At 40.2% G+C, this 20,852-nt stretch overlaps 1 protein-coding gene across 4 annotated transcripts in view; it reads left to right on the top strand.

The window, feature by feature from the left end:
* SLIT3 (slit guidance ligand 3) overlaps window positions 1-20,852 on the top strand; it is a 491,085-nt gene that overhangs the window by 377,166 nt on the left and 93,067 nt on the right. For all 4 annotated transcript variants that reach the window (XM_063168563.1, XM_063168565.1, XM_063168564.1 and 1 more), the window contains 4 exons: window positions 3,655-3,798; window positions 6,189-6,332; window positions 11,252-11,415; window positions 13,922-14,054. In XM_063168563.1, the coding sequence (XP_063024633.1) occupies window positions 3,655-3,798; window positions 6,189-6,332; window positions 11,252-11,415; window positions 13,922-14,054 (585 nt within the window). The remainder of the gene's footprint in view (window positions 1-3,654; window positions 3,799-6,188; window positions 6,333-11,251; window positions 11,416-13,921; window positions 14,055-20,852) is intronic.

A 20,852-nucleotide genomic window follows, 5' to 3' on the forward strand; every position in this document is an offset into this window, starting at 1 on the left:
GAGACCAAGCAGATCCCTTGTGGCTGCAGATCTCTCTCAGGGGTTTTCCAGATTAAAAGGTGAATCAGTAACTCAGCGCTTGGGAGCTACATTGCTGACATTGCCCCAGCAGGTACAGCAGGGTGAGTGCTTCTGTTAATTCTGAATAGAATCCAGCTTGCTCTTGCAGTTATGAGATCAACAGAAATAATATTATTATAAACTTCAGCCATGAAGTGAATAAAAAGTGACTGAAAAGTGAGCTGTGTGAACAATGTCACCTTGATAGCTTCTTGATCTCTTCATTTCTTATTCACAGCCCCCCATAAAGCAGACCCAGGCTTGCTGAAAATTTATTTTGACCTCTTGCCCAAAATAAAATCTGGAAATAGAATTGAATGTTATCACCAGGGTAAATCAGGAAGTCCTTATGGAAAATGCCTTCAGGAGTCAGGCTGGCTCGCATTTGGGTCCTGCCAGAGGGCAGAGGAGTCTCAAAACTCAGTTTCTTTTCCACTGTCTGCCAGCATTTCAAGAAGAATTCCTGGTAGAAGCTCAGTGTTGCAAGAGGATGGGGCTTTTCAGTAGTGGGAGTTTGCTATAAAATGTCAGTAGGTTTTTTTCTGGTAAAAAATTTCCTTGTCAAGTGTGATGATCACATATAAAAGAATCTTTTACAGCTAGGAAGGATGGAGTTAGAGGTCTCAGAGTTGCAGACCAGGCAAAAGGTTACAGTGCTTTCATTTTTTAAGCTTTATACCAGCTGATTATTTTTCCTGGTAACTCTTAGACTGAGAAGTATGTAACTCTTCATGTTTATTATTCTAGCTGTTCAGACTGTAGGAGGAAACTTTTTTTTTTTTTCCTTTTGGTGACTGAATGTTGTCATCTACCACTTTTTTTTTGTTGTATTCTGATATGGGAAACTCTAACTCAGGAAGACAAATAACAAAATCCAGGTTGGCAGAGCATCTGCTTTGTCAATACTCCAGGCAGGATTGCAGGACTGTAACATCTTTACCTATTTATTACTGCAGCGCTTCTCCTTTCTCTGCCTTGCAACTTTGATTTCAGCATAATGTTGGATTTGCAAATCTTTTGCATGGGAAAGGTATTTATAATTGGCTTCTTCTGAGGCTGCTGGCATATTTATGGGTAATTCTGTCTTGCTGAAAAGATCAGGCATTATTAACTCAAATGAGCAGAGTTGCCTATCTGCTGAAGTCCTTTGGCAGCAATTAAAATTCAGATGTTAGCACTGTATAAAGGTGCCAATTCCTTTGCAGATGGTGACCAGCTTTTGTCTCCAATATTTGCTCTTTTCTGCCTTCAGTATCTAATAGACCATTAAAATTGCCCCCCTGTTTTAATACATGTACCTAAATATCTTTTACATGGCAAAAAGTAACTAATAAAACTTTACAACTACAACTGTAGGTCAGTTTGCAATCTGCAAAGTCTTTGTCTGTTATAGCAACTCACCCTCCCTTCCCACCACAAACATTTACTCACTTATTCTGTGCAAATATGCATCGTGGCATGATCTTTACCAGGAGGGGCATCTTTGGGAGCATTTATTTATGCCAGCATTCTGGAGAGATGTTGAGCTATAAACATTTCCACTGAAGAAATAGCTGAGCCCCAAAATTAAATGCATATGTCAGAATATCCTCCCTTGACTTGCTTTGACACTGAACATAAACTCTTCATGTGAGCCTTAGCACAAAGCACTAAACTTCTGGAAAGAGAAATCTGCCTGTAAGTATTTCTAGATGTTTTTATGTTATTTTTGGCTGATTGCTGGCGTGCTCCTATTCTTTCTGATCACAAGAAAGCACAAGAGGTGATGGGCCACATGCTGTAGGGCCCACTCTCTGACAGTTGTTCAGCAGACATAAACCAGTGTACTCCAGTTTCCCACATGAAACATATTTCCAAGGCTCTTTTTTTATTTTTATTTTATTAAGTGATGACTTCTGAAAAGAGCAAGACCCACATTATTTCTATCTGAGGCCAAGCTGTCCTCTTTCCATGTCTTCTGTCAACTTTTATCCCAGTAAGATTGCCAGCTCTTCTGAGCAGAGTAACCCAGGTGTTAATCTGATACCTTGTCATTTGTTTTATATCACCTGGAATTGGATTTTGGAACTATTACTCATGCTGTGTCTGTGCTGGGATAATTTCTGGAATAATGTGTTATTCTGCATGAGTAATGGTGTTGGAATTTAGCATCTTCTTGGGAGCAAAAATATATCTTGTACTTTCTCCTTTTTGTTGTAGATAGTAAAACAAAGACCAGTGTTTCCTGTCATAGACCTCAACAAATAGAATTATTCATCATAATCTATACAGGACATCATGGGAGATGTTTGAAGGACTCAGGCTCAAAGTTTTAATGTGCTTAAGGCCTTCTGTATAAATGTTCTAAATAATTAAATGCCATTTATTTTTATGCATCTCTGATGGCATTTTTATAATTTAGAAATTGTCTTTTCATGGGGGTTTTCACAAATATGAAATATTCAAAAGATTAATTTTGCATTTCAGGAGAACTTCATTTGACTTTGTAGATCAAAGTTTTGTTATATGGATCTATAAGCAAACATCTTGTGACTGTATAGGCAGAGTAAACATTTAGAAAATAATGCTGTGTATTGCGGTGGCTGTGAATTGACAATTAAGTGATACTTGTTTCATTTTGAGTGTTTTTTTTATTTAAGTGCACATACTGAAGTTGGTATCAGATACATGGTACAGTGAATAAAAGTGGCCCGTATTTCAATTTTTGACACCATTTCAATGGCAGTTACATTAACTGGCTCTTGCCAGATGAGCACCCACAGCCAAGCATTGTCCATAACTTCATGGACATGAATCAGATGCTGGAAACTCCCAATTACTGTTTCCAGAGGCATGGATAAGAAACAACTACATGAGGTATTAAAATCTGGTATTATCTTGATTTAGCTGAAATAACTGTGGTTTTGATGAGTGCAAGGGAGCTATTTGTGAGAACATAGGAATACTTGGAATTTCTGGATGCTCTCCTTGCTGGCTGGCTGGATGGATGGATGGATGGGTCTCTCTAGATAACCACTCAAAGGAACAAATTCTTCCTATCTCCCTGCCTCCAGTGTGATGTTTGGAATAAAGTGTTGAAAGCGAAGGGAGACGACCCATCTTTGTTGTTGATGAGCATCGACTCAAATTTATTGATTAAATCAGCCACTTTATATAACAGTGTTAATTAACTTCATGCATATTGCAAAATCCAAGCTCACGATAGGTTACAGAGAAAACTCTAACCCCTCCTTTCGTTTTACAATACCTGTGCTTTGTTTATTGAAAACAGGACCAGCGTTCTCACTGTGATATGAAAAGTTCTCAAAACCTTCCTACCTGTTCCCAGAGCAGCTATCTGTTCCCAGAGAGCCCAAGGACAGAGTGTTTTGCCTGTTATGGGAAGACTGTCTGAGAATCTTATTGTTTATAAAGTGGTGCTTGAGAGAGCCTAATTATTTATAGAATCAAGCCTGGGAAATGCTTTACAACTACCTTTTACTTTTCCCTCAACTGTATACCTTCATGGCCTCTTTCTTTAAGCCACGCTAGAACCAGACTCTCCACAATAAAGCACTGCTGATTTTCTTGTTGTCACTGCGTGTTTCCTTCCAGAAACCTGAGCAACAACAAGATCAAGGAGATCCGGGAGGGCGCGTTCGACGGCGCGGCGGGCGTGCAGGAGCTGATCCTGACAGAGAACCAGCTGGAGTCCGTGCATGGCAGGATGTTCAGGGGCCTCACGGGGCTCAAGACCCTGTAAGTGAGAGCCCTGCCTCTGTTCCTCCCTGGGCACTGCTCAGGCTCAGCAGTGCTGCTAAAATAGCTGTAATTACACAGACAGTGCTACTGCTCGGCCTTGAGGGTTTCAATCTATCTCTGCTCCTGGGCAGGTTTGAGATTTATGGGCTATTTCTATAAAATGGACAGATTTTCACAGGTCTGGCATGATGGGGAACATGTCAAGTGTCAAATTTGTCACTTCCAGTCATTTAATGCTTTTATTATTTTGTTATTTCCTCTGGAAACAAGACATTGAAGAACATGTTTGCTATCACTTTGCCCATCCTCCCACTGTTCCTCCACCCAAATTGGAGCTGTGCTGTAGAAAGAAAGCACTTGACTAGGTGGGGCTGACAAGAACTAGACTCTAGGAATCAAAATACAATTAAAATCTGCAATTTCATTAGCAAAAAAATATTACTTATGTTGGAAGTTATCATGACACAATGATACCTTACTCAACTGTAAAAAGAAATTCAAGTTTCATTTCAAGGACTTTGTTCTGTGATGACAAATATGGAACTTTTGCTGTTCCATTAATATTTTTTGTGGTTACAGCCATCTGTTCTTAAATTTAATGTATGCACTTTACTAAGGGATTTGAAAATACTGCCCATAGATATTAAATTAATTTTTATACTGTAAAGCAGCCTGTGGCAGTGCTCCTAAACAAAATTCAGCATTTTTTAATAAAAAGATGCTTAACATTCAAGCTATCCTGCTGACCTGACCTACATTTCCCCCAGCTGATAAAGCAGTCTAAATATACACAGCATGATATGAGGATTTGTGAGTCTAAGTGTTCTTTCAGGAAGGGCACACAGTGCATGGTGAGCCATGATATGAAACCAAAGGCTTTGGCTTGAGGGACACATATTGCTATCCATTAATTGACTTTCTTTCAGCATTAAAATAGTAATCTTTTGCAAAGGGGCTGCATTTTTCAGGGTCATGGTCCAGCTTTTAAAAGGCTGTATGTTCCTGCAATGCAAGAAATCACTGTGCAGGACATATTGGCATTGAAATTATCCCATCCTGCAGTTCTGCTGCCTGATACCTTCCATGCAGGGCAGGAGAAATGTTTCCTGCTGCTGCTAAGGGCCTTATTCTCCCATTTACTGCTTGTCCATTTTAGAGCTGGTGCTCTTGACCTGAGCAAAGGTGTTTCTCTGTGCCCTGTGGGTCTCTCCTGACACAGTTTCACCCCAGCTGCAATCCCAAAATTACAGAGACTGTGGTGCCTCTGCTGGTAACTGCGCAGAGACCAAAAGCAGCAGAGTGTTCAAACAGGCAATGTCTGTGATGACACTCAGTGTTTTCCCAGCCACATCTAGACTCTCTCTGGTGATTTTCAGGTAGCATTGATGTAGCATTTCAGTGCCCAGCTAGCAGATACCAATGTGAGATGTAAATTCAAACTTCGGAGGGAGTCTGAATTTCCATTGTTCACTGGATACCCAGGAGTTGGATACCCAGGGGTTCACCCTCCTCAGTTTGGGGATCAATTCACTGCAGCAGCAGCAGGAGCTGCATGCATGTTGTGGGTCTTTGGTAGTGTGCTTTAATTACTGAATGATTTTTCACCTAAGTAGGAATATCACAGCAGTGCAGTGATGTTTACAGACCCAGATATTGATTGGCATGCAGTGTAACAAATACACATGAGCCTTTTCTGCAATGGAGTGAAACAAGATACTCCAGTCTTTCAGATTAATTAGGCTTTATTGTCGAGTTCATTGTTACCATAACAACTCAGAGAGATGGCTCTTCCAAAACACAGCACTGATTCATCTGCTACAAGCACCAAGCAAAGACCATTTTATAGAATGATTACTGGGTTTTGTCTTTAAAATTGATGATGATAATGACATTCCAGAGCTTGTGCCAGGTCTGGAAATCTTTCCTACGATATTCCTTGATTTTTGATGAGGATTCTGTTTTCTTCTATGCTTTTGCATTGTGGAATACAAAAACCATCCAGGACATGAGCAGAAGTAATGCAGCCAGTATTGTTATTGTCACACACTTCTGGCAGTCTCAAATGATGTCTGAAATACATCTCAGCCTACTCTCAGATATTTATTAAATTGAGCCTTTAGGTTTTTATTTCAGGTTTGTCACTAGTAATAATTTTAATTGCATATTGCTTTCAGATGTGCAGCTCCCATCAGCCTCTAATGCTGAGTGGAAGAGATGCATTTTAAATTCACAAGACCATGTTTATATGAATCTAACCCTCCTCTAGCTGTGCTCTACTTCAGCAATCAGTAAAACCAGAATGATTTCCAAAGCATCTCTTTGGTGAAGCACTTCCCATCCTGAATTATTAGCCAGTGGTTCCTAATTCCCTGTTTTAATCCTTGTAGGATGCTGAGGAGCAACTCCATCAGCTGCATCAACAACGACACCTTTGCTGGCCTGAGCTCAGTGAGGCTCCTGTCTCTGTATGACAACCACATCAGCACCATCACCCCTGGGGCCTTCAGCACCCTGGTCTCTCTGTCCACAATGTAAGTGATTTTATTATGGGATGAACATGGCATGGTGATGTTCTTCATGCTTTCCTTTTAAAAAAGACCATGTTTCAGTTCATATGGAAAACATCATCTAGGGAAAGAAAACTCCATCCTACTGAAATCACAGGTTTGGAGGATACATGGTGTGATTTTATTTATTTTTAATTGAATAGTTTCAGCAACTTGCAGGTCGCAGTCTCAGACAGAATGACTGTGTTTTGCTGTGTCACAGCCCAGTGCAATGTGCAGGAGAAGGTCATGTAAAACAATTTCTGCAGATTCAAAGAGTGTAGCTTATCACACACTCAGCTCCCTGAAGCTGCTTTAGTGTCAGAAGAGTCTGATTTTGTAAGAACAGCTTTCTTGGATTTCAGTTAAAGTAGTTAAACATCAGAAGTCTACTAGCTAATTCTTAGATTTTCAGAGCATCTGAAGAAGATAAAATAGTCAAATCTTACTGAATGTGAATGTGAAAATACCAAACTAAGCTTTATTTTAATTCTCTTACACTCTTCAGTCATTCTTTGAAATATTTCCCATGCTTCTTAAATACTTTAAAATGCTTTTTTAGTGTGTCCATTTTAATAAAGTACAGACTGATAAATATGGAAAGAAAGTCTGCCTTTTGTTTCCAACTGTGAGAGGGGACCCTGGTGTTGCTGTTAATGGAAATTGTCTGTCTTGAAAGTACAGCCTAATTGTCCAGTCAAAATAAACTCACAATCCTATTGCATTTCAGGACTGGAAAACATTCTTCATCATGTTTGGGCAGAGAAAGATGTGTTGAATCTCTGCTGTTTTGTTGCTGACACTTTCCCTTTGCTGTGGCAACTTTTCACCAACAAATCAGTTATCATTTTGGCATTAGCTCTGTGCAGCATAAGGAACACAGAATTTTCTTTCCTTTTACATTGTGCAGTCCCAAGAATCTCCTCAGAATTGATGGAAAAAGAGAGAAACACAAGCAGATTATTTTTATTGACTGTTTTCAAGTCTCTGGTCAAAGCAAGAGACACTTGCTGAAAGCTGTTGTCACTGTGCTGCAGGCAGTGCCTGCTGCTCCTCTGCTCTCTGAATCAGTCTGTGCAGCCCCTACCTTGCTTTCATGGAATTTTCCTTGTCATATTTTGTTAGAGAATAGCCCATTTTCTTTTCTGTGGGAAAAGATTGTTGCACTTTCTAGCAAGAGCAATTCAAGCTCTTGCTAATTGCAATGCATGGCTTAGGCACTGATTTATAATCCTGTTGGTTCTTAGCTGTGTCTTGGTGGAAGAGTTTGTTCTTTGACACATTTGCATTCTGTGTTTGATCTACAGGCAGAAAAAGTGTGGTTTTGACTTCTTTAGAGCCTGAGTTGAGGCCATGGTGATTTTTGCCATACAAATGCAGAATTCAGCTTTGTTCATTTCATGGCAGCTCTCTGCTGTAGGTGGATTTATTGGATGACAAACACCACTGAAGTTAGATGGTGTGACTGTTTTCCCTGTTCAGCCCACACTTTGGGAGCTAATGGGGTACTGTAATGCCTTACTTTCACATCTATCAATGGGAGACAAAAATTCATGCAATGTTCCATTTCCATTTTTATATTGGCATACTTGCAGCACTAAAGAACATTGTTCCTTTTGTTCTTACTCTTTGTGAGTCAGTCTCATTGATATTCTAAAAAAACATGGTCAACTCTAAAAGTAATACCCTATCTAATGATTTTCAACAGAGGAAGAACATCTATTTGGTAGAAAAAGTTGCAATTTTTATTTTGTTGTTGGTCAAACTAGGCACTGTAGTATCTTAATTTGAAGTGCCCTTGCAGTTCTTCACAGAGAAAATTCAGTCATGTCTTTTAGTCCTTACACAGTCAAGGGAGATATTTGCAAGCAGAACTGCTTTTCCTTGAATTATATTAAAATAACTGCATGACTGCATAATGCCAGAATGACATAAAACTATTCTTGTATAAACTTAACCTGAATTCCAGAATATATTTTCAATCTAATTTCAAAACCATCCAGATGTTTTCCAGCATGTTTTTCTAACAGGTCACTAGAATCCATTTAAATAGTTAATATTCTATGGCTTCTTTGTAATTTTGAAGAGGCACTTGTAGTAGGATATACATATTTCATTTCTCAAGACTTCTATTTCCCCTTGATTTTTAAAATATGTCCATGTCCTTGAGTAAACACTTCTGAATTTAATGTTAGTACAAAATCTCTGCTAAAAGTTTGATTGCTGTATTTCTGTCTGAGTGGGTAAATCACTATTGTATGTGTAGGAACTCTGATTATTACTGATGAGTTTTCACATCAGTTTTTCTGCCCAACATTACTGTTTCTGATTGGAGAACTCCACTTGAATAGTCAGTTTCCTCAGTAAAGCTTTGACATACAATTAGCCTTTCCAGACTTTCAATTCCATTTCGAGTCAAGTAGGAAATCTCTTTATCCATGTGATAGTTTAAGGAGGGACTTCATCTTGCATTTCTATCAAAGGTTGCATCACAGCCTTGCCATGGAAAGAGGGACATGTGTGTATGTGGGGACATGTATGAACTTCAGGCTGCATTAAAGCTAAAAATCCCTACTCTGATTTTGGAAAAGGATAAAATCTATAAGTTGCTAAAGTAGCAGATCACATGGAATTACTGACAAGATAAATTTCTTCTTTTTTTGCCTGGAGTGATTTGAATTTCTAAATGGGAGACTTGTTTATTTGTTAATTTTATCTGTAACAACCTATTTCTTTCTTAATTCCCAAGAAAAAGCATAATCCAACTTCTAAACTAAAAGAGTCCAAAAATTTTACCTCATACCTTAACCTGTGTTTGCCAAGAAGAAAAGGAGGCTTTGTGGATAGTTACATTAAGTCAAAACAATCTCTCCTCTCTAGACAGGGATAATTACTATTTCTTGATACAGAGCATTTTGTAGATGGAATGTTTGTGAAAGTTTTTGGTAAGTCTTGGTAAGATGCTCTCTAGATGTACAACATGTCCTTTACCCTCAGAGCTGCTGCTTTTCCAGAAACCTGATTATGCACACCTGCTGTTTGTTCCCAGTGGTAGATTACTCAGTTCTGAGGCTTTGTGTGATGGGAGCAGCTCTGTGAACATGATCTCACTCTCTCCCACCAGTGGAACAAATGGCCTTTGAAGCACGGCCTCGCTCAGAGGTTCAGACATTTGGTTCAGGCACTCTGCTCATGCCAGAGTCTATCAGGGCGGAAAATATACAAAGCATCCTGCATGTGGTCCCATTATGGATTAAAGAGAATGGAAAACAATTCAGGAGGAAAGCAGTTAGAATTAGAGTATTGCTTTCAGTGCTTTTTTGCACCTTCTGTATGAAAGCTCTTGTGTAACCTGTTGGGTTTCTCACCTTTCTGCAGCGTTTGAGTCTAAGTGTGAAGCAGGTGGAGTGTTTTTATAGCATTATGCTGAGTTTTGTGCTCTCCCCAGCTCTCCTTTCTCCACAATGTCCATAAGCCTGTGTTAAATCCACGTGGGATTAACCCCGGAGCTCCAGGGCAGAGCAGTGATTGAAGTAGGCTGTGCTGCAGTGCTCAGAGCAGCTGTAAATCATATTGTGGCTCTGTGATTTTGGCCTAGAACCTAGAGAATGTAGGAGTTGCTTTGGGTTTGCTTTCTAACTGCCCCACCTCAATTGTGCCACATGTTTTTGTCTTCAGTACTATTGTTTTCTGAAGGAATTGTTTGGCTGAAGTCCTAATGTGATTTTGACTGCGTATTTAGGTTTGTGAAAGCATCTTGCAAGTGAAGACTTAAAAGCTACTTCAGCTACTACACCTGCAATTGAAGTACCTGTTATCTTACCTTCAGATTTCTTGTCTTAAAAGATATGCTATGATTTAAAGAAATTTCATATTTCTGATCATATTTCTGATCATATTTCTTTCTGTACTACCAAAATACTAACTCTTGGGCTCATTCAACATGATGTGAATATTCTATCAATATGAGTTTAGAGACTTCATTTTCAAAGCAGAGGCCCTGACAGCTCATTCTTCTTTGTGACTGAGACTGTTGATTCTCCCTCTCTGTACATGGCATGGACAGCTCTCCCTTTTTACCAGGGAGCTCAGCCTCTTCCCTTCAGCTGCACTTTAGTTAGGAAGGAGCTGCTAAGCCAGGCTCTGTTCAGGCTCCATCCCTCTCATGGAGGCATTATCAGATGGTTGCTTTGGGGGCTGCACACCACAGCACCATGCCTGGCCCGCAGCTCTGGATGGAAGATATTTCAGGAGCTGCAGCAAGATTTGAAGCAGACCCCACAAAGTTCACAGGGCAGCAGAGCAGATGCTTTTCACTAAAGGTACCCAGACCTGAGAAATCTTCATAAGTGGCTCAAGATGACAGTGCTGCGATATCTATCTATCTATCTATCTATCTATCTATCTATCTATCTATCTATCTATCTATCTATCTATCTATCTGTACAGCACTATCCTTGCTGTTTCAATAGGAGCCCCAAATTCAGCTTGCCAGTGGCTCCCTCCTGGCTCTGGTTTGTGTGGGACAGAGGGAATGGGAGTGCTGGGGCAGGTACATGGTCATGGTGAAGATCATGGGTGCAGTTTGTGAGTTGAGTTTAGATTTGGGTGTAAGCTGTAGCTTGGGTTGAATTCCACAATAAATCCAGCCCTGGTAGTGGTGTAAGTATGTTTAAATAATAATTTTAAGCAGTTTGGTTTATAAACATATATTTATATATGCATAATTATATATATTTTAATTATAATTCCAGCCCTACATAAAACCTGCATCTGCAGGATGGAGTAGGGATCTCACAGGAACACAGGAAAGAGCCTGGACTTGGAGCCCCTCATCTTTCTGTGGTTATTTCAGTATTTCTGTATGTTCATGTGTAATGGAATCATGTTTTGTTCACTTTCAGTAATTTGCTGGCTAATTCCTTTAATTGTAACTGCCATTTGGCCTGGCTGGGGAAGTGGCTGAGGAAGAAGAGAATTGTCAGTGGAAATCCACGCTGCTTGAAACCCTTTTTCTTGAAGGATATTCCAATCCAAGATGTAGATGTCCAGGACTTCACCTGTGATGGTAAGAAATTCCAGTTTGATTTGGCACTTGTGGTAATGTTGAGAAAGCTCCTCCCTACCAAGCCATGCTGCACAGTAAACATTTTGGTTTGGTGGTGGAAGAAGCAGCTACCTAGAGCTGAAAATCACTGTTCTCTATCAATGATATATTTTTATTCTTGATTTCCAGTTTCTGAATTTCTGCTATCTACACCTAAATATAAGAATTAATTTATTAATACAATACATTAAATTTATTGTAGATAAGTGCCCTGCTTTGTCTAATCCTGGTGCAATTCTGGGCCTTCCTTACTCTTAATTAACACTCTGAAACCAGTGGGAGTCTTGGCTTGCTTGGAAAGTCTCTTAGATTTGGATAATGTTCAAGGTCACCAGTAAAAGGTGAATACAGGGAAATAAAAAAGAACCTTAGCCATTATTTGAAATGCTTCATGCTTTGATGGGTCTATGTGAGTTTAAAAGAAAATTCTCTGAGATTTCTTTCATTCTCCAGGTAGTTGTTGTCTTCTGGTCAAGAAACTAGTAAGGAGAACATTGTTTGATGAATGCCCTGCTAACTTGACTTGCAGCTTGTTGAGACTAGAGAGGCTGAGGGTGCAGTTAGTCATACCTCTAAAGAGACAATGAGAGTGATACAAGTTCCCTACTTAGAGTAAAAATTAATTCCTGTCCTAGTCAAGCAATCTGGCAACAGGCCCAGGTTCTTGAGCTCAGAGCTCAAGAGACCCAAGTTTAGTCATAAAAGAATAATTCACTTTTAATTTGAGAGAAAAAAAGCCCCAAAACCAACCAGAATCCTGGTCCACAGACTGACATTCCCCACTTGGGAGAAAAGAAGAATCCTGGTGCACGAAATGTCATTCCACAGTTGGGAGCTTTCTCTGTCAGGCAGTAACTTGGAGTCGAGGCAAATGGAAAGTAGGTGGTGGCAGGGTGTGAAACACAGAACACAGGGGAAAATTAAATATGCTGAAAAAACATGCTCTTTCTGCAGGTTTATGAAGGACTTTGAATTTTGTTTCCAGTCATTAAACTCAGTAGGGAAGAAAAGAAAAAAAATCTTCCCAATTCTTCTGTAGTCTGGTGGTGCCTCCCCAGCCCTCTGAATGCAAATGATTCCTACCCATACATTCAGGGGTAATTCTGTTATCTTCTACCAGGACTTCCAGTCTTTTTCTTTAATCTCAATGCTCATGGGTGCTTCCAGCAGAGAGAAGGAAGAAGCAGATCTGTCTCGATTAGTCCTTGCATCAGTTAGGAGGAAGGAGCAGGCTGGGAGCCCTGGGTCTCAGCTCGGGCTGCCCGTGCTCACACGCAGTTTTGTGCTTCCCCTCCCTGTCATCCCCAGAATGTGCCATAAGTGTTTCCTTTCACATCCATGTGATCCTGCAGCAGCCATGTGCCTTATGTTTTGCAAAGCCTGTTGCTTTTGGGGAAAATCCATGCTTTAATGTTCTGAGCTTCAAAGCGTTGCTTTCTACTGCAGAAACCCTATTGTTCTTCAATTACAAGATTTAATCTGCTGTTTATGGACCTTTGAAACCATTTTTGAAGAAAGTTGATATTTTTAAGTGTGCGCAGATGGATTGCCAGCAGTTGGAATTGTGCTGCCTCAGTTTGTTGTTTGCCTGGTTATCGTTGTTGAAAACAATGAGGCTTTACAATTCAGATCATAAACAAAGTGCCAGGCTGACTTTGAAAAGTAAAAATAAACATCTAAAATCTGAATTTTAAAAAAGTCTTCCAAAAGGAGAGCAGATAGGGAATATCATCTCTCTAGATGAACTTAAGGGCAATGTGCTGGTCAAGCTCTCCATATCAGCTGGTGGGGGAAGATTTGGGATTCATACATTGGATTGCACTATAATTTGCAGAATTACAAAGTAGATTCTCCTTAGGAAAAGAAATATTTAAAATATATTAAATAATATTTTAAAACATTTTTATTCAGTTTATGAGCTGGTAGTGTTGCCTAGAGAACTTGCATGAGGGCAGGGTGATCCAAAGCACTGGATCTAGTGTAAAATGGGAAGTAAAAAATAAATATCTTTGGTAGTGATGAAAAGTAAAAAATAAACATCTAAAAGCTGAATTTTTAAAAAGTCTTCCAAAAAGAGAATAGATAGTGAATATCATCTCTCTAGATGAATGTAAGGCCATCTGCTGTTTAAGCTCTCCATTTCAGCTGGTGGGGAGAGGATTTGGGATTTGTACATTGGACTGCACTATAAAATTTGCAGAATTATGAAGTAGCTTCTCCTTAGGAAAAAAAATTAAATATATTAAATAATGTTTTAAAATATTTCTATTCAGTTTATGAGCTGTTCATGTTGCCTACAGAGCTTGCATGAGGGCCGGGTGATCCAAAGAGCTCTCGTGTAAAATGCTGTGATGGTTACCCTGGATTCAGGCTGCCCCTCCCTGGTCCTTGTCACCAGTTATGTTCACAGTGGGTGCCCTGGGCTGCAGTGCTGATTTCCTCACACCCTGCCTCTGTCCCTGTGCAGGTAATGATGAGAGCAGCTGCCTGCTGTCCCCTCCTTGTCCTGCCCAGTGTACCTGTGTGGACTCGGTGGTTCGCTGCAGCAACAAGGGGCTGCGCATGCTGCCCAAGGGGATTCCCAAGGATGTGACTGAGCTGTAAGTTACCCTTTACCTACCCCCTCTCTCGACAAGTTCATCAAACTGCATCCTAGAGAGCCTTTGTGCGTCCCTGGGGGGTTTGCCTTTGACTTTATCATCTGTGCTCTGGTGCTTCCCGTATGTTCTGACCGTTATTCTTATTCTTATTTGTCCCTTGACTGAATAAATCGCTTTGTAATGGGAACAGAGTTTATCTGTCCTTGTAGCCATTAATTCTGGGTGTAGGAACAAATGCATTTATTAGTATCAAATAATCCTGTAGTGCTTCTGTGAGAGCCCAAGCTCACAACAGGCAGTTTGAAGGGATGATGAAAATATGTTCCTGAGTTACGCAGCTGTGAGCTAATTATCCTCTGAGGAGATTAAAAAAAAGGGAAAAAAGGAAGCTGGTGGTGGAAACAAGGAATTCTTTTCTCCAAACCTCATGAAATGGCTAAAATAACAGATAATTAGATTATATTGCAAAGTAAATTCATCCTAGTTTAGAACCATCTTTCTAGTTGTCTTTTCATCCATGCTTCAGTAGGAATTTATAGAGGATTTTCTTTCCATGGAAAGAAAATATCCTGGCGGAACTGCTTGGCTTAAGCAGTTGGCAGTAGAAATACTGAGCTTTTCCCCTTTAGGCCCTTATTCAAATCTATCCCAGGTGAGTCATTACTGAAACTTGTTACAATCTCATCAACATTTCTATGTGAAAATAATTGGTTGAGTTGGTTGGTATGTTTGATGAATTTTATAATGAACTAAAATCTGGTTCTGCTATTTTCTAGTACCAACTATTATTTTTTACTCCCTTCCTGGGGGGAGAATGGGGTTCACACTGTTTTTACCAGTGCTGTGGACAAATACAAGGCTTTGTGGGTGAATGAGGGTCTTGGAAGTGCCTGGGGTAACTCAACATGGAAACTTTGCAATAATGAATGCATCCTTGCAGCACTGTTGACCAGGGCATGGTTAATGGTGAATTGAATTGCATTGAAAGGCAATTCCTGGCCTGGATTCCTTTATATATTGCCATCAGTGTTAAGAAGTCTGCAAGGTCATCTCTGCTCTGCTTTTGTTCAGGTTTCATTGCATTCAAATGTAACTTGCCAGCAGTAAGGTATCACAGATGTTACTTTGATTTCCACTGCCACACTGAGGAATTTTTATGTTTAAATTTTGCATATTGAGTTCTGCTGATACTATCTGATACCCTGATGACATGGCTTTCACAAAAAGAGTAAAATTAATCTCACATTCTTATAAACTGCTAAATTTCTTAACCATTTTTTGGCAAATGAGGCAATAGCCTGGAAGTGAGCAGTCTGAGTTCAGAGGAGTTTACGTGACTGTCTTCTTCAGCAGGAGCCTCTTGGCTGTGCAAAGCTCTAGTTCAGCTTTCTGCTTTCCATCCAGAAATGTGTCAGCAGAACACAGACAGCCATGGACTGCCTGGCTCTGAATATTTCATATTCTGCAAATATAACCTTTGAATCTGTCCCAGCTGTCTCAAAATTCAATCCTGATCTCATTCTCCTCTCCACTAACATAAACTGAGCTCCTTATTTGTTTCTAAACCAAAAGATGGGTTGCAGGTACTGAGGCATGAAATTTCATGTGTTTGTGGAAACTGTGACAAGAATGAAGTAAGTAAATAAAAAATAATCAATCTTGCTTGCCTTTCTTCTGCTTCCAGATTGAGACAGAGATATTGCCCATAACCTGCTGTATCATGCAGGTTACCAGTGTGAAGTTACACATTTTTATTGGTCTGTGTTTGAGAATTTCCATTGTTGCTGTGTTAAGCAGCATCTCCAGTGGGACCCAGACTCTTGTCTCATCTTGAGGACAGCTGGAACCTGGCAGAGGGAACCCAAAATCTTCCTGGGCACAGGGTGGATGAGATTTACCTCGTTCAGCTGCCCAAACCCAGAGTCTCAGGTGCCAAGGAGGTGACAGGGACATGCAGGACTCCTGTCCCTGTGTCCCACAGCTCCCTCCCAGAGCAGGGACAGGATGCACAGGAGCATCTCGGTGCATTCAGTTTTTATGAATGCACCAGTCTGACATTTATAACCTTCCATTGCTGATGTACTCATCTGCCAGGCACATTGCTTGCAGTGCTTTTTATTAAACTGCAGTGCTTTTGTGCAGCATGGTTTAAGAAAAAGAGCTGTCAGGTGTCTGCTTAAACCACTCTCTTGTGGCTGAATGTTGCCTTCTCATAAATTTCTTCAAATTCTCTTAGAGGTCTTAAAATAGTCTTAAAGGGGGAATCCTTTCCTTGTAACAGGTATTAAATAGCACTGTGCAAAAATAAGCATACCTTTATGTAAGCATACAGGCACACAGGGGAAATGTTGCCCTTTCTGGGTCAAATTTCACTGTACACTCAGCAGAGAGGATCCCCAGCAAAGTTTTATTGCAGGGTGGACAGGAGACACAGGCTCACTCCTTTCAGTGCTCATTCTGAGTTTCTGTTTCAATGTATATTTAGACAAGACATGTGAAAACCATTATCTCCTTCACATTTAGAGCTGGGAATGATAGGAGACATCCCTGTGTTTGGTTTGTGCCACCCTTGGGAGCAGGGATTACCTTGGCAGGGAAGGCTTCCATCTAGAAAAGAGCTGAAAAGATCACTCAGTGCTTCTTAGAGGAATGATGATGCAAGAAACTTCTATTTCCCAGTTTTTCCTTCGGAAAACCCTGTCATCATGGGCGAGCTCTCTTCCAATTTCTTGGGAGTAGGAAAATATTCTGTTGTTTCTTGCACATTCCTTCACTGTATATTCCTCCACTGTATATTTACATACTGCCTACATTTTTTCCCACTGTTTGTTTGCCCTGAAGAGAAACCTTGGTTTTTTTGAACATATTCAGTTTTCTGCTCCAGATGTTCAGAAGTAAAATGTTCATGCAATGAAGTAGTTTGGAACTCAGCCTTGCTGCTGCTTAGTGTTGTAGGCTTTTTTTTAATTCTACTTTTTTCCCCTAAATCTGTTTGAACTTAGTTTCCCATGCTCTTTCTCCTTTAATGTATTACCTCAGTGTGTGAACACTAGATTTTTGCCTTTTATTCACAAAAGTATAGTCTATTTCTAATAAAGTCTTATCTGACAGCATCCAGCTGCTTTTATGGACCTACAGCAAATAACATTTTGCACTGGGGGAAATCATTGGAGGCAATTATGTGGACAGTGTGCACAAGCTGTAGCATAATGAGTGTGGTGTGTTTTAGAATAAATATGTACCAATCATGTCATCTCTAGACTCCAAATGTTGTCATGACACTGAGCTATAGGATAGCACTGGTGGGATTGTTAGAAAAACCTGCACTCATACATCACTGTTAGGGATTGTTTTCCCTTCCATTTATATCAATGCAGGCCAATATTTGCATTACTTTTGCCATTTCTCTTTCTCTCCTCACAAACCTTCTCTCTCCTATTGCTGCTCCTTGTTCTGCCTGGTAGGTTGGTGTGTTTGACACATCAGTTGTCATATTTATTTATTTATTATTACCACCAATCCCAACCCTTTTTTTTCCAGCTTCCAAGGCACTTGTGATTTCCTTGTGACTAAAACCAGTGGCTTTTACCTGGGCTGTGCTGATCAATGCCTCAAATATGCCCACAGCAGTTTGGATAGCTGTGGATTATTGTAACAGTTTAGCACCATTTTTCAGCTTGATCAAAGGGAAACTGTGGAGTGAGATATTTGAGGAAAATCATCTGCTTGAGAATGCAAATGCTCTTGTTTGTCTGGCAATTCACACTGCTCTACACAATGACCCCCAGCACAGGCATCAGGGGGTTTGCCTTTGATAATAAAGGAGAAAAACAATTAGGTTTATTTGGTCCTGCTCGTTTTCTGCAGAGGGGGATTCTGCCATTGAGAGGAGGGAGAGTTCTGGAGAGGATATTGTAGTTACAGGTGTGTGGTGGGTTCATGTTGGTTATTCACTAGTGCACTTGCTTATTTTCTGCTGTGAGATGGGATTAGGAGAAAGGCAGAGCAGGCTCAAAACTTTAAAAGAGTATAAAGAGAAATTTATTAACTAAAAGAAAAATTAATAAGAATCAAAACAAAACCTTCGGGACACTTCTCTCCCTACAACATTTTCTTTACCAATGACAATGTAAAGAAACAAAATGTAAAATTTCAGTCCATTTATTACCTCTAGAATAGTCTTTCTTTGGTTTCCTTCTATTTCCTCATGAAATAGAGGAATTAAACTGCATTTCAAACCTGATCGTTTGGAAAAAGTAAATAATATCAATATTATCAAATAATGTGTTCAGTGACTGGTAAAGTTTGGGTCCATATCAGAAAGATGACATTAGCACTTGCAGAGACTAAAATTTAACTTTCTCTCCAACACAGCCATGTTTGTGTGTCAGACATGGAGGTTGTGCTCTGATGGCAAATACAGGAAACCCCAGAGTCCAAATTTGCCACAGCTTATGATCCAAGATCCATATTTGAACCTAGATCCACACTTAATTTTTGTTTCTTCTCAAAAAACTCTAATTGAAGCTCTTAAAATTCTTGTTTGTGGATGTTTCCTCTTTCCCAGTCCAATTCTTTTTTTAGACCATTAGGAAATTAAATTTGACTCAAAATTTTAGGATAGTGGGTATGGACATGAATAGTTTTGGAGTGTAACTTAATTTTAGAGCTGCATAAAACTGCCAAGTATCTTGGATTTAGTAATGTAACATTCTTTGTGGAATATTTGAAGGAAAGGTTTTGTGCCATTTCAATTACTGCCTGAGAAGAGACTTGTCTCTCCAGTTTCTCCTCTTAGCACGGATTACCACTGCAAGTTTGACTTCATGGCTGAATAGACACCTCAGCTCAAAAAGGATTCCAAGTAATTCAGATTGTTACACGATGCTCTGGCACCTTGGGCTGGTTATATCACCTCCAACCCAAGTGGTTTCAGTACAGAAATAGGCAAGTTGGGAAAAGAGCAGCTGTCATCTTTCATGCACAGTTTTTAATGTTTTTTGTGCAATGTTGGTGTGTGTGAAGGATATGGATGAGCCCTGGGTCTGCTGCAGCCCTGTCCCACCCTGCCAGCGCCCCTGGCCATGCTCTAGAAGAAACCTGGCCAGGTAGGAAGGTGGTGGCTTTCTTTGAGGGCTGAACATGTGTTTTGGGATTTTCTGGTTTGGTTCTTTCTCAGTTTTTGCTCTGGTAATTGCTTGTTGGTTACAAGTCATTAGTGAGACTTGAGGATTCTCAGCAGCATTCACAGGGTAAACACCAAAAATCTCCAGTCTGATATTTAAACAGAGCCTAGAGACCTCAGGAAGCAAATGAGGTTGTTTTGGATAGCAGTCAGTGTCTATTTTAAGGCAGCTGACACTCAGTCTTGACTCTGTATATTAATAACTTGATTCCCAGAATTAAAATTAGACACGTATTTTTCTTCATTCATACCAGAATTTCTTTGCATACCAGACACCATGGACATGATATTCCTTTGGCTAAAGACTGGAAAGAATTAAAAATTTGATCTTCCTTCCACATTGACTCTTTTATGGCCATTTTGAGGGGCTTTTTGGCAGAGCATCTGGAGCTTCATCTCTGGTGGTTTTTTATTTATATAGATGCATTCATAAATACACAAAGTTTTGTGTCTCTGCCCATTTGCCCTCGGGAATAATTCCTTTATTCCCTGTGTCCAGCTTCCAGCCCCCTGAGCCCAGCAAGGTGGGGAGGGGGTGCCCTGCACCCCCAGCCCTGACAGAGGCACCTCGAGGTCCCTGCTGCAGTTGTTTGCCCCAAATTCTGCATCCCACATCCTCCTGGTTCTTGGCAAGCTCTTCTGCCCTAAAAGCCTTGCTTATTTCAAATTCCCTGCACTTAAATGTGCTTTCAGAATGAATGCCTTCAGCTTGGAAAATGCTGCCACGTTTTGGATAATGGGGTGAGAGGTTTAGCAGTGGTGAATTGTTCTTATGGACGCATGAAAAGTGTGTTATCAGTGCTTTTTCAGAGTCAAATTGTGTTTATTCAGAAACTGTAGCACTGGTATGAGTATTGCAGTTTTCTGCTAGCACATTTATATAACCATCAAATTGCTGCAGAGCAAATCCATAGCTATTCAGAGCAGATCTTCTGTAGGAGTTTAACTCCAGGGGTCTGCATGTCTGGGTTAGTCTGAGTCATGAAGCACTGAATTAAAATGTGCACTCTTGACTTTTGATTGCCCCAGCAAGCAGATGAGGAGGAAAAAAACTTTGGCTCACTACCATGAGTTTGTTTAAATTGCAGGCTGTTTCATATTGAGATCAACTAGAGAATATCCTGAAAATGTGTTCCTGAAGAATTCAACATATTGCAAGAGTCTCCTTTCCTAAAGGAAAATCATATATAACCTCCAAATACATAATACATGACCTGCTTTTGATTTCCTTTAGAAATCCTTAGAATTTTACATTTGGAATGAAGACTGGAACCTTACCCTGCCCTCTTGCATGGGTTTGAGATTTGTGATTTTCTGGGATGAAGGGGAAGGCACAGACTCCCAGCATCCTTCTGCATGCTCAGCAGACCATGGCTGGGGGAAAGAGATGTGGTTTGCCCTGTTAGAAATGTGTCATGCATGTCTAAACACTGAGAATCTCCAGTTTATAGTGGGAAATTAGCAAGGAACTCCATTTTCACCATAATTTATAACAGATTCAGCCAAAATGAAGCAAGTGGCTTTCCACTTGTGGAAAATGTGGATTTCCATGGGAGGTGTAAGGGTGGCACAGCCAACCTGTCCTGTGGCTAGTGAGACTCTGTCCCTGCTGT

This window comes from Melospiza melodia, chromosome 14 (genome assembly GCF_035770615.1).
Source record: "Melospiza melodia melodia isolate bMelMel2 chromosome 14, bMelMel2.pri, whole genome shotgun sequence".
In the NCBI taxonomy this organism is placed as follows: Eukaryota; Metazoa; Chordata; class Aves; order Passeriformes; family Passerellidae; genus Melospiza; species Melospiza melodia.